This window comes from Helicoverpa armigera, chromosome 26 (genome assembly GCF_030705265.1).
Source record: "Helicoverpa armigera isolate CAAS_96S chromosome 26, ASM3070526v1, whole genome shotgun sequence".
In the NCBI taxonomy this organism is placed as follows: Eukaryota; Metazoa; Arthropoda; class Insecta; order Lepidoptera; family Noctuidae; genus Helicoverpa; species Helicoverpa armigera.
In genome coordinates, this window is record NC_087145.1 from 31,840 (window position 1) to 50,282 (window position 18,443).

The window sequence follows — 18,443 nt, forward strand, 5'->3', positions numbered from 1 at the left end:
AGCCTCTCCCACGCCCCGCGCCCCCGCACCCCGCACCCCGCGCCCCGCGCCCCGCCGCCCCGCCGCCGAGAGTGGGGGCGGAGGGGTACGCGCGCTGCCTCGCTCTCCAGTACACACCGAATCGCCGCTGAGGCGCCAAGTATCGCCGCGAGTGACACGTACGGACTGATTCCCAGCAGTGAGTGTTCCGGGGCGGCTGGCACTGGGGTGAGTACAGTGAGTCGTGGTGCGCAGGCGCAGGCGCGTTACACTGCGCCGCGCGGCTGACACGTCACAGCCGGCGCCCGCGCACACCGCTCGGGATCGAGGCCGAGCCGCTTTCCCGCAGACGTCTGTGTGTGTGTGTGTGTGTGTCATATGCCGCTACTAATATACCCGACATTGCTGAGATTCAATGATTCTAAGGGTTTTGCAGAACATCTTATGTGTACGGAAGGGAGTGCCTGTAAGGCAATACCACGGTATTACCATTGTTACAAAAGTCAAGCTTTCCTTACTGCGGGCATTAAGGTGTGTCAAAGTTGTGCATTACAAGAATGTGGTGGCAGTGAACAGGTGATCCCCTATAATACCGACGGGTTGCAACGCGAAGAAATAGGCACAAGGAAAACAATGTGAACGGTTGTTGTGCGACAGTAGGCAGCGTGTCCGACAGATGGCGGTGCGCGGGAGCATCTGCCGCGGTCGTTGCTCCGGCGGCTGCTCACGCTGATAACGTGGTCAGCCGCAGCGGGCCCCCACCGGCCCGGGCCCCGGCTGCCGCGGGCCCCGGCCGCCGCCTGTCCGGAAGGGCGGGACGTGCGCTGGCTGCACAAGGCGGCGTACAGTTAGCTTCGCGAATGGAGTTCCGGCGCGAGTGTACGCGACCACCGCCATGTCACTCGCTGCCCTCACCATCTCTGCATTCCCGACTGAACTGAGCGCTCGGTGTCACCGCGACGTCCCTGCGGCACACTGCATGCTTTGTGAACAGAGATAGCTCGATCATACAACCCATGAAAGATACCTTTACAGAATTGGGAAATCTAATAAGTACGTATGTTATCGCAGAGTTGTGAGTACTTGACCTAGTTCTGGTTCCTTGCATCTTGCATAAATAAGGGCTTGACGCTTGCCGTTCTCAAGTCAAGCAGTTTTTAGAACAGTTAATAACAAGTACACTGCAACTTTCTCATAGCTGTGTGTACGTGTACTTCCGAATTCTTACATGAACCAATACCGACACGAGCACCTATGTGATAGCGATCGCCCAATAATTTCGCGAAGGTCAATCTGACCTTCGCAATGTGCTCGCATGAGTGCCGGGCCACTTCAGCTGACACCCTGGAGGAAGCAGGTGCGAGTGCGTGCAGGTAGCCGCGCCTGTGGGCACTGCTGCGAGTCCTCACATGTCCTGGTAGAGCGCTGGAGCATCGGCACGTATGGATGTGTCACGGATGACATCGGTGCGTTATCACTGTGCGAGGCGCAAATGGCGCATTAATCGAGTGTTCTGCTGAATCCGGTTGATATCATGCCAACAGTTTATCGCGGCGTACAACTTGTCATAAGCAACAATAAACACTGACCGAGCGACGGAGCATTGTGTCCGCGCACGCGCACTGCGCGACTCGCAGATACTTGCAATAATACAAACACTACTGAAACAATAATATTAATTGTATTAATGAATGTGATCAGACTACTTTCTGTTGCTAATAACTAGTAGTTATGAAGCGGCGACATGTGCGGGCGCACCTCCCAAACAAAGTGAAAGCTACACATCACCGCCGGCGGCGAAAGTGTCGAATGCTCGAACAACATTGATTACTTATCATTAGAGCTTTGAAACATGAAGGACAACATGATAAAAGCAAAAATCATAACGAACTTTATTTCCATGGTTAAGAAAGGTCACAATAAGTACCTATAATAACACTGAGTTGACAGTGGCTCTCAGACTAGACACAGTATAGTGAGGAATCTAGAGGAAATCCTCTGAGTCCAGCTTAGCCGTGTAACTCAACTGTACTCGGACAGAATATAGGATGCATTATCCTCGTTCATCAGTAATGATGAGGTTCCCTCGGAAGTGTGGCGAGCCAGGCTTCTGGAGGGAATTCATCGGACACACCCCGGGGTACTTCACGGACGCAGGCTCCGGACGCGGACCACGCTTGATAAATACTTAAAGGTGTGTCTCCTGTAACCTTCCTTAACAAATGCACCTATCTGACTCTGAAACAATTTTTTAAATCGGACCAGTCATTCCTGCAACTACAGTGCTCAAGCAAAAACAAACAAACTCTTGACCTTTAATAATATTGATGACAGTATATTTGTTGACAGTTTAGCAGACTCCAGTAGGTAACTCATGACGAGTGCAGCGACATGACGGTCTTCATACATTTCCATTACAATTGTCGGTCACAGTAACAAGAACAGGGGCCCGATTCTCCTAAGTTAATAATGTCAAAATCGAATAGAAATTGAATCGCAATACGATTCGAATAGCAGTTTTAACCTTATCAGGCATTCTGCTACTAATATAAGACCAATCGTATTCCAATGACATTCGATTGGTTTGCGATTGGTCTGCTATTTTGGTGATTTTGGTCTATACCGTAGTTTGCTGTACAATCATTTTGCAATCGTAAATCATTTGCAGACAAAATGATTCATTATTGAATGACAGAAAAGGATAAACACGTTTATTTCAAAGAAAAAATAGTCGGGATTGGACCTCAGTCGAACCTAAATCGTATGTCGCTTAAGTAAAATTATAAGAATCGGGCCCCAGAAATAGCTAGGTATGTGATTTTTTTACCGACGTTAGAAATCGTCAAATGTCCCTCCCACTGTGGGTTAGCAACGGTGAGGGAGTATCAGACTTTTACTGACTAAAAAACCGTCGTGTTCCTTCGTATTTTGTTATTTCCTTCCTTTGAGTATTTTTGAATGGCCTACGCAAATGTTCTGCTGATCTGGTATCGTCGTGTGACAGGTCGTTGAGCTCCCTAAGATATGGTTAAGCTACACGACGACTGATGCATGCGTGCCGTCTGTTGGGACTGGTCAGCTCCAGCCTGATGTGGCTCTTTCCTCAAAAGGCCATTCCAGACCGCGTACATGGTGACACTCACACATAATATTACTTGATTTATAACATGTTTGGACTTTAAAAGAGACTATGACCCTTGAGTTTGTTTCGGCGTTTCTTCTCAGGGATCAGTCAGTTAGGAAATGCCGACCTCAGCGTTCTTAAAATGACGTGTAAAAGTGATGTAATGTCCAACTTGCAAAATAAACGATTTCATTTCATTTCATTTCGTAGGCCTTTTATATGCTGAAGTGCTGAATCACAACAGCAGTAGGAACTGAACTACAGTGACAGAAGAAGAGGCAACGCCATGTCCATCCCGGTACAACGGTTATCTTATCACATGCGCAACCCTTTCAGACATCAATATATGCTGTGCCCGACAGGGTCCATGATTGTGACATAAATTACCTGTATAACAACAACTGTACATTATGCTACGCATTAAAGTATTGAGTATGATGTGTGAACACGTGCACAGCTGTGCGAGTCGCTCGGATCACCGGCACGAGCAGCGCCAGCAGTGGCAGCTACACGCGGACGTGTCGTGTGTAGCGACGCGCGTGCTGTGCGCGAGTGTGCGTGCGCGCGCCTGTGTGCGTGAGCCGGTGTAATGAGTGATTAGGCGGCATTCCAACGCGGCCGCGGGGTGGGGGCTGTGACGTCACCACTGTTTATCCCGCCCCTGCCTGCTGTCACCACGTACACTCGAACACCGGGACTCCCGCAGTGCAGTGAAACAGCGCTGGTTCCCACAGGAGCGCCAGTGAGCACTACTACTAGTAGTAGCGTGAGCGTGAGCGGCGATATCTCGCTCGCTACGACTCAAATATTTGATTACGAACAAAAAACATTCGATTACGTAAAGCTTGAAGTATGCGAGTTGCGCGACGGGCACGCTCGCGCCCTCTGGCGGCGGCGCGCGCTACTACACACACGGAACAATGCTCGAGTGAGCTGTGTGTAATGCTGTGGACAGCTTCTGATCCACTGAGTCGGCTCCGGAGCCACTGAGTTAATGTTATGAATGCGACGCCGCTATTAGTACGCGAATGCGCGTGAGTCAGAGGGGCTGGAGGCGACTCTCACGCTTCTATTAGTTTCCAAACGAGTTCCCCGTACTCCGGCGAGCTCATCAGTATTCAGTGTCGGTGTGGCGAGGCTCAGCATGTGCCTCCCGCGCCACACCGTGCCACGATCATACACTCTATTTGTACTAATACATATATGATGACGTTAATCATAAGCCACTCTAACTAGAACTACCTAAAATAAGGTTGCGTTAAAAATGCTGATATCAGTGAGTCAATTGCTAGCTTGCACAATGCGTACTTAGCAAATAATAATGAGTACCGGTGTCTAAGTAATCGTATGATAGGTGTTTTAAATAGAAAAAAAGTATGATGCTTGGCGAGTGAGTGAGGGGTGTCGGGTATCGCTCCCGGTCCCGGCGCGCCCACTGAAGACATCAACGCGCGCGCTCCCGGTCCCGCCCGGCACAAACTCCGCCGTCTTCGGTGTATTTCATCTACTGAAACTATTTATTCATTGAACGTAAACGTCAACAAAAAAACAAAATGAGCTTTTTTGCACTTGGACAATATAAACATAACAAGAAAAAAATTCACGGAAAAATGTGCGTCTTAAAACGCGCAATACGGCTCTCTCAGCAAAATGCTGGTTGGAGCTGGTTTTCAGCGATATTGTTCTATTATTAATTTATTCTTACAAAATATTTGCTCGAACACATGAATATTAAGACTTAGAAGATTAGAAGATGAATAACTTAGTCGCTAGTTCCGGGGCCCGATTCTGCTATGCTAATAATGTCTGAATAAAAATTGATCACAATAGCAGTTTTAACCTTAGCAGGCATTCTGCTACGAACATAAGACCAATCGTATTCCAACGACATTTCATTGGTTTGCGATTGGTAGTACGGTAGTTTGCTCTACAATCGTAAATCATTTGCAGTCAATAACTTTTATTATTGAATCACAGAAAAGGATAAAAACGTGTATTTAAGTAAAATGCCACATAAACCTTTTTTTAGAATCTGTACAAAAAAGGTTTATGTGGCATCTTACAAGTAAGATGCCTTACAAGTAAGTTACCAATGCAATGAGGCCAAACGTTTGAAATCATATTCTGCGCGTTTGAAACATATCGACATGAACAGCCTGCAAGACCGTAGATTATATCTGGATCATATTATGTTCCTATACAAATTGATAAACAGTTATATTGATTCTTCCGAACTTTTGCATAAAATGAAAATCAATGCCTCAGATAGATTACCCAGATCTCGCACTTATGTTCCGTTCTGTCAAACATCGTCAAAAAGCAACTTAGGATTAATATAATGTCATGTGATCAATATAATGTTTTAGTCAAGAAAAACAACAATATTGATATGTTTTGAGACAGATACCGCAATGTTCGCCGCCACAGCTTGTCCTCATTCACAACTCATTGATTGTTGAGCCTCGTCCTTAGTTTTATTTCTTTGTCAGCATTTTTTTTCTCTTAATCTTAATTTTAGTTAACATTATCATTCTTGCATTGTAAAAAAAGTAAAACATATTAAGCATACTGTGGCAACCTATAATTAAGTCTACACTTAGCATAAGATTTAAGATTTCGTAATAACATTCATTGTACTCGTAACTAGTGTAAGAGTTGTTGGTTGTCCTAAATAAATAAATATAATAAATAAAAAAATGCGGAATGCAAACGCTTCAATCGTAATTGGATCTCAGTCGGATGTGAATCGTATGTTGCTTAAGTAAAATTAGCAGAATCGAGCCTCCGTTCGTAACAGCGAGGGTAGCCGCGCCCTCGCCTCGCATCTGATGACGCGGTACACTTAAGCTACGCATATTTACGTGTGTTATCATCGTCCTCGCGATACATGAGGGGGAGTAGAGAGGTGTAGTTGACTGGACACTCGTGAGACACATCCTCATGCGTTGGTGTGAGCTCGTTAGGGATGCGCGACGCGCGCGGCCCCGCCGGCGCGGGCGCAGCTCTCGGAGAAATCGCCCTCCCTGCGCGCGCAACTACAAACACATCCTCTTTGCTGTTACACACTGTTTACTTAAACTAAAACATACCAACTTCAAACATAATGACGTTGCTGCCATATTTCGGAAAATGCACGAATTACCATTGCCGTAAATGTATGAAACAATAACGGAGTACAGACACACAGGAGCACGCTCGACGCAGAAGCACTCTCTGTTCCCTTTCGCTCATAGTCCAGCGAGACGAGGAGCCACTCACGCGCAGACCTCTCGACGCTAACCATCAGCTACCAGGACTCAGGGCTTCTTTGAAATTACCCACGAAGCAATGTTGACCCCCTCTGGGATTCACACAGAATTCATTCAGAATTTTTGGACCCGGATCTGGGACCCCGCGTCAGTTGTATTATGTAACTCATTAGGGAGTCATTCCAGACCTGTTCCTGTTGAGACCAGGTCGTCAGGAATAATATATTGATTGCGTTCAAACAAATCTCTAGCGTTGTACCAAACCACATAGAATGACCATACAGCCTGTGACGGATACACCGCAGTGGCCACTGTAGGATGCTCAGTGTACTGCTGACGTCATACTTATTTTTTCTCTTTAGGTTTTATTCCCTTACATACGCTCCATGTTCTGTCCTATGTACATTTTACTACTTCTTCTTACTATGTACTTTTCCCATATTTATGTACTACCACAATGATCTCTCTTAAGTCTCCTCTCGTAGATACTCCCGTTTCCTTTGGAAGGCTGGATCTGGGTGTAGTGGTTACAGATACAGAATTTAATTGGCAAAGAACAGTAATATTCCTCTTAAGACATGTACACCGTGTCAGTGACTCCTGCCGATTGGGACACTGTCACCAGTAGCGCTACTAACAGTAGTATGGTGCAGTTGCAGGAGCAGCGACAGGACGCGTGCGAGTGCGAGTGCGAGGGCGATGCGACGCGCGTGAGGCATGGGGTCGCGCGGCGGCGGCACGGCGCGCTCGCGCCAGGACGCGCAGCGCGCGCTCGACGAGTTCGACGAGCTGGCGGGGCTGCGGGGGGGAGGCGGGGGTGAGGCGGGCGACGCGCGCACGGTCTACGTGCTGGAGCACCTCGCCACCTTCACCGTCACCAGGGAGACCGGCATCGTCTACCCCGCAGATGGCATGCGCAGGCTGCTACAGCTAGAGAAAACCAACGGTTCGTATTGCTTCTCACTGAAGTCCTCTCGGTTCCTTCCAGTCGAACTGACCCAAACTGTTTGTTACCAGGAATATGGAGCCAAAAGATGCAACTATGCTTGGAGGGCCAGTGGGTGCTGGTGATGGACTACGAGACAGGGGTAAGTGTGTCTGCGCGGTGGGAGGGTTGCGGGGGCATGCTTGGTGCTCACGTGTGTATCTGGTTGCAGTCGATCATGGAGCGGTTCCCGGCGTCGTGGGTGCACTCGCCGACCGCCTTCACGTCGCCGGAGCCCGCTGAGCTGTACAACAACGTGCTCGCGTTCGTGGTGGGCGCGGCGGCGGAGGGAGGCGCCGGGGGTGCGGGTGGCGGCGGGGCGGGGGGCGCGGCGCCTCGCCGGGAGCTGCACATCTTCCAGTGCCACGACGTGAGCGCGCAGGCGCTGGTGGAGGAGCTCAACGCGCTCAAGTGAGTCCCGCGGCCGTGACCAGCCTCCGCCTGCCGCGATAGCGTGCGTTTATCTGTCGAGTGGCTCGTCGAGAGCGCGACACCTTATCGGGAGATTATCTCGCGCGAGATGTGTCGGCGCTCAGTCGAGCTCGCTCCGCGGATGATCTACATCAAGCACAAGATCTCGCTGCCCGTGGCCGCCTACTCCTGGTACTGGCAGCTGTTCCCGCAGCCTTGTCTACTGTGTAGTGTGCTGCACGCGAGCTCTGACCCTCGCCGTGCACGAGAGGTTTCACCGCCGAGGCTTTAGATAGTGCAGATAAGATTGTGGTGCAAGGTTCAGTGGGCGGCTTAAGTGTTCAGTGCTAAGTTCAACGCGGCCGGGAGGCTGCAGCGGCCAGGGGCGATCTGATTATCCTGATCACACAAACACAAGACAATAATTGCCTTGATGTCTTGCTTATTGTAGTAGTAGTGATGATCTACGAAATCTGTTTGTTTGTATTAACATGACAGTGACATAGTGCGACATGTGTTGATGAGGGTGTTGTGTGCGCAGGGGGGTGAGCGGCGGCGGCGCGGGGGAGGGGGCGCGCGACTTCGTCATCGAGCGCGAGCGCGAGCGCGAGCGGGAGAATGACGCCGAGCGCCCGCGCAGACAGGTACGAGCCTTACATGTACTCTACTGGCCTCAGACCAGGACATTCAGAATAATATATTCGTCTAGAAATATATAATAGGACATACACTTTGATTCAAGTAAAACGGTTTATTGAATTGATCTATTCTCGATTCCCGGAACATTTGTGTGATGAGCTTACTTGTTGGCTGTGGTCTGGGTGTTATTATATGTAATTTATTTAATTTTTAAGTAAAATACCTAAATGTACCTAGTTTATCAGTCGTGTGCACCCATAACACAAGCTAATAAATAGCCTACGAGGCTAGCCAACCGCGAGTGCAGGTGTTGCAATATTTTTTATTATTGCTGTATTTTGATAGTATTAAATAGATACATATTTAATGAATCCTGGAGATCTGACCACATCCAACATGTTGGTGCTTTACCCACTACTAGGCCACCCACAACGTTTAAACAACGTACACATACATATTGACCCTGTTAATATGTAGCTGTGTAACGGTTCAAGTGAGAGACATCAGCGCGGAGCTAATAAGTGTCAAGTTTAGTGTTTGTAAACAAACATATAAAACAAAGACATTTAGCATACACATGTTTTAAAAATAATCAAATGTTGTGGCTACCATCTACATCATACATAACAAAAAAACTAGGTTCCTGCTAGGAAATTCAACATTTCAAATGAGCATATTATAATTAGGTGAAATAGGTACGACGAGCATATAGGTAACTGGTGTACAGGCTACACATGCGTGAGTAGTATGGAGTGAGGCAACTCGGCGCAGTCGGGTGCGTCACCGCGGAACAATGTCACTTCTAGAACAAGCGCGCGATAAGCCGCGCTATCGCATCGATCGCTGATAGCGCGTCACCGCGAGCGGCGGCGCTCACACGACACCGCGGCATTCACTGCTCCGGGGAAAAACAAACAATACCTAGCAAACAACATTATAAACGGATACGGATTTCGATAATTAAGGACACCAATTATTTATTGTTCAGTTTATGTACATCTGTTGGGTTAGGGGGAAACTCGTCCCTGCGCCGTGGTCCACGAACACGTTAAAAGAGTTGGAAGCTCTTAGAAAAACAAACAAAACATCCGAATAAAGTAACATTGGGAAATACAGTTTTGTTAGCAATCTTCTTCTTCTTCTTCGCGAGTCGATGGCAAACTTAAATTTTTGAGGCCCAATATTTCGCTACGCATACGGCATTGTCAGTAGCGTTATAGAGGTCATCCACTATGCAGCTGTCGGGGCATAGTGGGCAGCATAAAAGGTGCCGCATGGTTTGTGGTATGGCACCACACCCGCAGCTATTGTCGTCAGTGTAGCCCCACTTACATAGGTTTTCCCTGCACCTGCCTACCTGTGCACGTAGCCTGTTAAGAGACTTCCATACAGGCCACGGTTGGTCGCAATTATTAATTAGCAATTATAGCGCTTATTTCATAATCTGTAGTAAATGACTCAGGTGGAATGTGACTTTTGATTAGTTCAAATAGTATTGTTTATTTCAATATTCCTTTTTTTTTATCAGAAAGTAAGGCATAGCACACCGGGTTGTGCCGCCCATGTCGACTTGTATGCAATAAAGTTGATGAAACGATGAAGTTGCACACTCGAATGTACCGTCGCAAAACACATGTTTGGCTTCAGGTGTTGAAAATAATACAATAAAAGTATACCTACGACATTTTTTTTGTCCAACAAGAACTGCGTAAACTTGCCGGTTTTTGTAGTCTGCAATTGTTTATCTCTGTGTTTATATAAAGTATCCGTTATGTTGTAGTATTTTGGTATTTTGGCAATTAAACTCAGTCCAGAATTGTTGTACTCATCCAAAACTGCTGCATAAATGGAGGGTGTACAGGTGGCAGTTCATTGTTTAATCTTCTACGGAGGAGGTTCTCATTGCTTTTTCTATTGCTTCATGCATTTATGGTCTTCTTCCTTGTTAATCATTCCATCATTATTGACTAATAAGTAGCACAACAGATCTTCCTACTTCTGAGACCTTTAAGTTAATACGTCTTATAGTATACCTGTATCCATATTATATTTTATTAGTATCCATCCGCCTCTCTGTGAAGGCATCATTTTAAAAACATTGTCCTCACTAGTGGAAGGCAAATGTTCCATTTCTAAAATATAAAATATCTATTGTAAATACCTTACTTCAATATGTTTTATACAATATTCAGTTGTTTTTTTTTTAATCTTACCGTCTTGCTTGCTTTTCTATAATTATTTCCCGTAGATAAAAATTCAAACCAGATTTTTAAAACACAATGTCATGAACAGAGAACAGAGAACAGAGAGAGAGAGAGAACAGAGGTCAGTGCATGAACATCTTGAATTGACATTGGAGACATAACAACATATGTTGACATTCGATGGTTGACATTAATATTGTCTATGAAAGTTGTGAAAAAGATCTAATTGTTTTGGCTTTCTAACGATTTTGAGATGTGAACAATGATGATGAAATGATGATGGTATGCGACCAAAAGGAAGACCAAGAAAACGTTGGAGAGAGGACCTAGACAACTTCCACAAGGACTGGCCACAAATGGCGACCGATGGGGAAAGATGGAAGGCTATGGGGGAGACCTTTGCCCAACAGTGCGCAACACAGGATAAATAAAAAAAATTGCGCCCTGTAGTCTGGGCTGCGATTCAGGGACGAGGAGATTCTCCCTAACCCCATATTATGTCGAAAATAAATAATAGTATTGAATGTTAGGATTAGGTACCACAATGCGTTTGCGTCATGAGGGAGAACTTATGAGTAACTTGCGCCGACGTGTAATTACTTTATTACTTTGCTAGAACCTTACAAACTTAGGTACCTTACAAGCATATAACGCAGTATGATGCATCCGATATATTCATACAACATAGTGTGTCGCAGTGTGTTCAGCAGTAAGAGGTTAAACATCCCGGAAGACAGCAGAACGTCTAATCGTCACTCAGATTAAAATATTTACTTAGGTACATATTTTGTAGTTGAATCACAGGAAATATTAAAAAATATCTTATCGAAGCGTTTTATCAGCTTCAATGTTAAAAACAAATTAGATTATTACTCCTGTGTTCATAAAATCGTACATTTGATAGACAATACTAACATCTATCAATCTCTCGTAACATCTCGCGGCGTGCAGCGCAGTGCATGCGCATTGTTGTCGACATCATCAGTAGATACCAACTCACTTACACCTCCGCACTGTCGGCACACCCTGGCGAGGAGCCTGAGAACATTGATCGCGATCTGTGACCCTTGGCGTACAGTAGTACCTACCCCTGTGCGATACTCAAAGCTTCATGAATGAGTGGAGCAAGGTGCAGATAATGTGTTATCTGCGCGATAGTGAGCAGCGCGCGAACAGTCGGCGCCGAGTCGCGGCAGCAGCATGGCGCGCCTCTACCACACGTACACGCAGCAGCAGTGGCAGGCCGTGCTCACCGTGAGTGTCGCGAGTCACTGTGACGCTGCTGGTGCCGGTCCCACTCTGACGCGCTCTGTGTTCGCAGCAAATGTCGGCGCAGCTGGGGCGCAGCGAGCGCGGCGGGTCGGGCGGCGAGCGCGACGACGCGTCGTCCACGGGCTCGGAGCGGCTGTACGAGCAGGACATCGCCATCCTCAACCGCTGCTTCGACGACATCGAGAAGTTCATCGCGCGGCTGCAGCACGCGGCGGCGGCGCAGCGCGAGCTGGAGCGGCGGCGGCGCTCGCGCGGGCGGCGCGCGGGCGGCGCGGGCGCGGGCGAGGGCATGCTGGCGCTGCGCACGCGCCCGCCGCCCGAGCGCGACTTCGTCGACGTGCTGCAGAAGTTCAAGCTGTCGTTCAACCTGCTGGCGCGGCTGCGCGCGCACATCCACGACCCCAACGCGCCGGAGCTGGTGCACTTCCTGTTCACGCCGCTGGCGCTGATCGTGGACGCGGCGCAGGACGCGGCGGACGGGCGGCTGCCGGCGCGCGTGGTGCAGCCGCTGCTGACGCGCGACGCGCTCAACCTGCTCGCCAACTGCGTCACCAGCAAGGAGACCGAGCTGTGGCACTCGCTGGGCGACGCCTGGCTCATCCCCAGGTACCGTGATAACGTTATCTGCTTTCCGAGAAGTGCTCGCTATAATCCTTGGTTGTGGCTTATTATTAGCCTGCCAGATAATCCGCCCGGCGTAGCGTACCGCGGTGGACCGCCGATATTTATTATTAGGCAACAGATAACCTTATCTTCATATTATTTAAAAATTATCGTGATATCTATACAATATGCAAATGCTGGGCCTCATCGAGCCAGCTCCGGAATGTTTACATCATCGAGTGCTGACTGCGGCAGGCAACAACCAACACTGGTTTAATTATGATCCTCGAAGGGCTTCAGTGCAATCGACTGACCCCTTCAGGTATATTTGGTGCTTGCTGTTTATAATATAATGAACATAATTTTAACAAGTAGCAAAGACTAACAGACTGTCTGGTAAAGACTGCTGAGCATGAGGTTTCGGGTTCGATTCCCGGGTCGAGCCCAAATCGCTTTGAGGGTTGCAGAAACTTTCACAAAGCAGCCCGGAGTCTGGGCGTTGGTGGCGTTACACCTGAAAGCAGAATATAAAATAAAAAAATGGAATTGAAATTGAATTACAAAAGTGTTAAACGAGATGACTTGTGTGTGTCGCAGGGAGCAGTGGAAGACGGCCATTCCGCCGTACCAGCCCGTGTTCATGGACGGCTGGAGCCCTGACTACCAGGTGGACGACCAGCCGCTACGCAGGTGCGTGTGTCACTGTCTCTGTCGACTCTCTGCTGTCGTGCTTGTGTGACGTAGCTGTTCAGTGTGTGTTCGTATACTGTGCTTGTCTGTGTGTGTCTGTGTGTGGTGCAAGCGGTGTGTGTGTGTGTGCGCAGGTCGTCGCCGCGGCGCAGCTCGGGCGAGCGCGGCGGGGAGGCGGGCGCGCGGGGGGCGGACGCCTACGAGCGCTACGAGCGCGACGAGCCCGACCTCTACGCCGACCAGTACGCGCCCTACGCCAGGTACCCCACGCCGCACTAGCGTCACTGGTGCCGCTAGCCAAATGTCTGCTGCACAAACTATTGCTACTTAAATCTGTCTTCTATTCTTTCTTTTCAAAGAGGTTATTTAAAACTTTGAATTAACCACGATTTTGCTCAAAAACTATACGTCCAACAGTTCTTCTATTTGGCAAAGGAAACAAATCATTCGGTGATCATGTAAGTTGAGCTCAAACGTGTACCCCACACGACATACAATAATATTGAGTGGTGTTAGCAGGAACATGCGCGCGCAGGGTCGCGAGGACTCGGGCAGCGCGGCGTCGTCGCCGGACCGCGAGCCGTACCGCGCCGACCGGGACGAGGGTAGGTAGCGCGTCACGTGACGTCACGCGGCGTGACGTGACGTGACGTGACGTGACGCTCGCGTGTTGCAGACGACCTGGGCGAGGCGTGGGCGCGCGGCGTGATGGCGCGCGGCGGCCGCGTGGTGCGCGTCACCTACCCGCGCACCGCCAACAACGACAAGGAGCTCACCGTCGTGCGCGGAGAGTACCTCGAGGTGCGGCCACAACACACACTAATACTTCATATGAACTGTCGTCTCCGTATGTCGTAGTTACACAATGGTCGGTGCTTGCTGCAGGTGCTGGACGACTCGCGCAAGTGGTGGAAGGCGCGCAACCGGCGCGGCGTGACGGCGCACGTGCCGCACACCATCGTGGCGCCCGCCGCGTCGCCGCCCGCCTCGCCGCACCTCTACCCCAACCCCATCTACACGCACTACCAGGTATGTGTGCAATGCACTAAACCAAGCGAGTCCTATGTAAAGAAAGCAAAACGAGTTACTACCAGACCGCTCAGGGCCAGCGGAAGTGTTTCACTTGTTTAGAACCGATTTCCCAAAAAAAAATATTTATTGTCTTTGTTACTCGATTGTCGATGAAGCCTGGACCGATATGGAAAACCCTTTGTATATGAATCGGTATACTCGTTGTTAGGTCACATTATCCCCAGGTCTGGATCTGATGATGGAAACCCTGAGAAAGCGTGGGTAACTCTCGAAAATCGTAAGCACGCACTGAACGGATGCTCGATATCCCTGATGATGGAGATGACAGGGATGATCAAGGAAACTTTGAACTGTGAGTGATGTTCGACGTCGTGTTGCAGGAAGGCGCCGGCGGACGCGGCTCCGGCGGCAGCAGCCCCACGGGCCCCGCGGGTAGGGCGGCGGGCGGCGCGGGCGCGGGCGGCGCGGGGGGCGCGGGCGCCGCCGACTGGGTGCGGCGCGAGCGCCTCGGCAAGAAGGGCGAGTTCCGCTACTTCTAGCGCTCCCCCCGCACCCCGCGCCGCCCCGCGCCTCGCGCTCTGTGTGTGTGTGCGCTTGTCGTGTGTGTGTGACAGTCCGCTAGCAGCCGCAGCTCATACAAGTCTGATTTAAATTATTTACTTTGTAAATGTATAGGTGCAACAGGGCGCGCCTCTCGTGGACGAGTCCGCGACGCGCTCGCGTCCCTTATATGTATATCTTTTAAATTATTTAGATTGTGAGTGATCGATAAATATTTACACAAATGTTATAATATATCTAAACGTAGTTAGATATGATGTAAATGTAACAAATTATATGGGTATATTTTCATACAATTAATATATTGTGAGCGAGGCGGACGCTGCGTCGCGTGCGCAACGGGGCGTCTCCCTCGCCGCCTAGATAATGCTCCGTGTTTGTACCTACTTTACTATTAAAATTCATTTTTATCAACATTGGTGTTGGTTTGTTAGTAATCCCTATCCTTCCGAAGAATTCAGTACATCAATCGATTGTGAGATTGTTCTCGTCGAGTGCAGCGTCGCTGATCGATCACTCACGATGCGATGCGCGCGCGCCTGTGTGCGCCTGTGTGCGCCTGTGTGCGTCTGTGTGTGCTTCGCTTACATAAATGTTGTGTTCGTGTGTGTGTAACCGTGTCACGGTAAGTGTGCTTTTTTGTTGTGTCATAATTAGTAATTACTTTAATCTCATTATCAGATCTAGAAATACCACAAAAGGTCGGTTTCTCTTTCTTGAACATTCTTTGTGTATGCAAATTAACTTAGATAAGATGTTTTTGTAATAAAATGATGTGGTAACGATTGATGTAGTACCTATATTGTGTGCATACAGCGGAGAGTACAGGTTGTGGTGGATGTTACAGAGCGGTCGGCGCCCCCGCCCCCGCCGCCGCCGCCGCCGCCCCCCGCGCCCCCCGCCGACCCGCCGCGCACCTCCACCGACACCATCAAGTGTGAGTATACTGCATCTGCTCTCAATCCGGAGACCTCGTAGACTTGGGTTACCCGGTGTCTTGCGTTACTCCCAACAGCGAGCCGCTAATCCAGACCAACTGCCAATCTGACCCTCACAACCAACGATTAACCAAGTCTGTTTGACTAGCTGGCTTCTGTGTGGCCGTCTTCTTTAATTAATTACCCGTCAGTGATATACCTATATACATAAGTAATATCTCTCTGGTGAGACTCTTCTGACCAAGATTGTCTGCCATCCCCGAGCCTGCCCCCGTACGGCGTACACTGGACTATGATCTATGATCTCTCATCTTAGAGCTGCAATATAAGTGAGATGTCGTGCATACTTGCAGCTACTCGGTCGATGGTGAGCTCGGGCGGCGGCGACCTGCAGGAGGAGCTGAAGATGGTGCTGCCCGCCATCCAGCAGCGCAAGAACAAGCTCGACATCAAGAAGACGCCCGACATCTTCATCGACCAGGTACCCACCCGCACTCACACCCTCCATCGCAGGGAAACTAATGCCTGCAGATATCAAAGCTAATAATGAATATGAAACACGTGGCTTTACAATGCTAGCGTAGCGTGTTTTTTTATTTTTTTTGGTTGTTCTCTATGTTGAGTGAGTTTCAACCTACTTCCCAAAAAGGAGGTTCTTAATTCGTCGGGATCCTTTTTTCAAATGTATTTATGTTCACCGATGACTAAAAGACGCCTGAACGGATTAGCAAAATTCTTTTTGGTTTGATAGGCTATACTTGCCAGGTGGACCTTTAAAAACACGAAAATGATTTTAAGGTGCATCGGCCCAGAAGTTGAGGGCGAAATACACATAGCTGCATCTACTAGACAGTAATTTCTAGGCCGATGTACCTAAAAATATTGTTTTTTTTTGCTTTTTAGTGAAGAAGTCGGTTATATATTTGTTGTCTGTTGCGCTCGCAGAAGTCGAACCCGGACGAGGTGGCGGAGTGGCTGGAGGCGAAGGGCTTCAGCGCGAGCACGCGGCGCGCGCTGCGCATGCCCGGCCACCAGCTGTTCGCGCTGACGCGGCCGCAGCTGGAGCAGGCGCTCGGCGCCGACGAGGGCAAGCGCCTCTACAGCCAGATCCTCGTGCAGCGGAACGTCTCGGGGGTGAGATAGCTCCGCGTTTGTTCATTACCTTTCCTCCCACCACAGACTGACATGCAGTGGCTGCGGGCACAGGCATATAGGTGGTAAATGATCTGCCTTCAAGCTCTCATCATCATCAGCCTATCGCAGTCCACTGCTGGACATAGGCCTCTCCAAGTGCACGCCACTGAGATCGATTTTCGGCTTCTCGCATCCAGCTCCTGCCAGCCGTCTTGCGCAAGTCATCACTCCACCGTGCCTGAGGACTTTAATATAACTATTATATCTTACATACACTACAGGTAGCAGTGTCCTGTTCCCAATTTTATTTGGGGCGGCGCAATATGTCTTACCCTTACATTCTTTCCAGTCACTCGTTATACTGACAGTCACTCCCTTCTTATTCATGTCATCTTTCAGGCAATCCATCCATCTTTTCTTTGTTCTTCCTCTACCTCTCCATCCATTTACGTTCATACTTAGCACACTAGAGAGGTGTTAAGTACACTTTAAATAATATCTTGTGAGTATCTGGTGTTGGTAACGCTGGTCTCGTGTGTTGCAGTACAAGACGACGTCGGCGTCAGAGCTGCAGAGCATCCTGCGCAAGGCGCGCGAGAAGGTGGAGGTGTCGTGAGCACGCACACTCGCGCGCTGCAGTGTGCGCACGCGCCGCACGCACACACCGACAGCGACGACGTCTCCACCTGCTGACACCCGACACGACCGCAGTGCAGGGAATGTGCAATATAACCAACACGAGGTTCTACATTTCGATAGACTATTTATTTACTATAAGGGGTGAATGTTTTCATACTATTACAGTTAAGTGAAACTACGGTAAATTATTAATAGATGCATAAGTTTTATAATATTTCTAAATTAAATTATATTAAAATATTTCTTTAATTAAATAATATTTTTTTTGTTAATCGCTGTTTATTTTATTTGTTTATTTGTACTATGCATACCTACGATATCTAAATAGGTGCGCACAATCGAGAGAATGACAGGCTGGTCACCACATCGTAGTTATATCGTAGATTTAGTGTCATTCCATGCTCGGTTTTCATCCCGTCCTTCATCGAAAATCGGTCACTGATGAAATTCAATTAAAAATTACTCGGACTTATATCTAGACTTACCGTGAAAGCATAACTTAGTCCAGCACGAATTATTTATGATGCATCTGTTCTACTTTCCATAAATAAATTCAACTAATGCAACTTGTCAAATAAAACCGCAGAATATTTTGTATTTTGAGGAAAAAGACACAAAACTACATAATTATAGTTAGCCCGTCGAATGTGCGTCCGTCCGTCCGCGCTCAATCTCAGTGACCGTTAGCATTAGCGAGCGGAAACTCGTACCAATGTGTATACAAAGTGTGTCGTGCCTAATCACATTAATATACTGGTTAATATACATATGTCGATTAGCACAAAGAAAAAAGTAAAATACGTAAAAATAAAAAATAAATATTTTTACAAACGAAGTAAATAGAACAAAACTGCGCGAAAATTAGAACACCATATAAGAGGCAGTCATTACAAACAATGGGAATTCTCCCTTGAAAACTGTCAACTGGTCAAAACATTCGATACTCCTATTAAAAGCACTTCTTGCTTCTCATCCCACTTGTCA

General features: G+C 48.3%; 1 protein-coding gene across 8 annotated transcripts; it reads left to right on the forward strand.

The window, feature by feature from the left end:
- Window positions 1-53: 53 nt before the first annotated feature.
- LOC110382230 (epidermal growth factor receptor kinase substrate 8) lies at window positions 54-17,731 on the forward strand. Of its 8 annotated transcripts, none has more exons than XM_049849624.2 (16): window positions 54-207; window positions 7,005-7,297; window positions 7,369-7,439; window positions 7,509-7,747; window positions 8,289-8,391; window positions 11,912-12,468; window positions 13,063-13,155; window positions 13,290-13,415; window positions 13,672-13,760; window positions 13,832-13,956; window positions 14,041-14,184; window positions 14,568-14,619; window positions 15,565-15,685; window positions 16,040-16,167; window positions 16,632-16,820; window positions 17,365-17,731. In XM_049849624.2, the coding sequence occupies exons 2-16, from the start codon at window positions 7,069-7,071 to the stop codon at window positions 17,511-17,513; spliced, it is 2,415 nt and encodes an 804-aa protein (XP_049705581.2). In that variant the 5' UTR covers window positions 54-207; window positions 7,005-7,068; the 3' UTR covers window positions 17,514-17,731. The 8 variants fall into 8 exon arrangements, with proteins under 8 accessions (XP_049705581.2, XP_049705583.1, XP_049705582.2 ...); XM_049849626.2 differs by having other exon boundaries at window positions 15,596-15,685; XM_049849625.2 differs by having other exon boundaries at window positions 13,675-13,760.
- The last annotated feature ends 712 nt before the right edge of the window (window positions 17,732-18,443 follow it).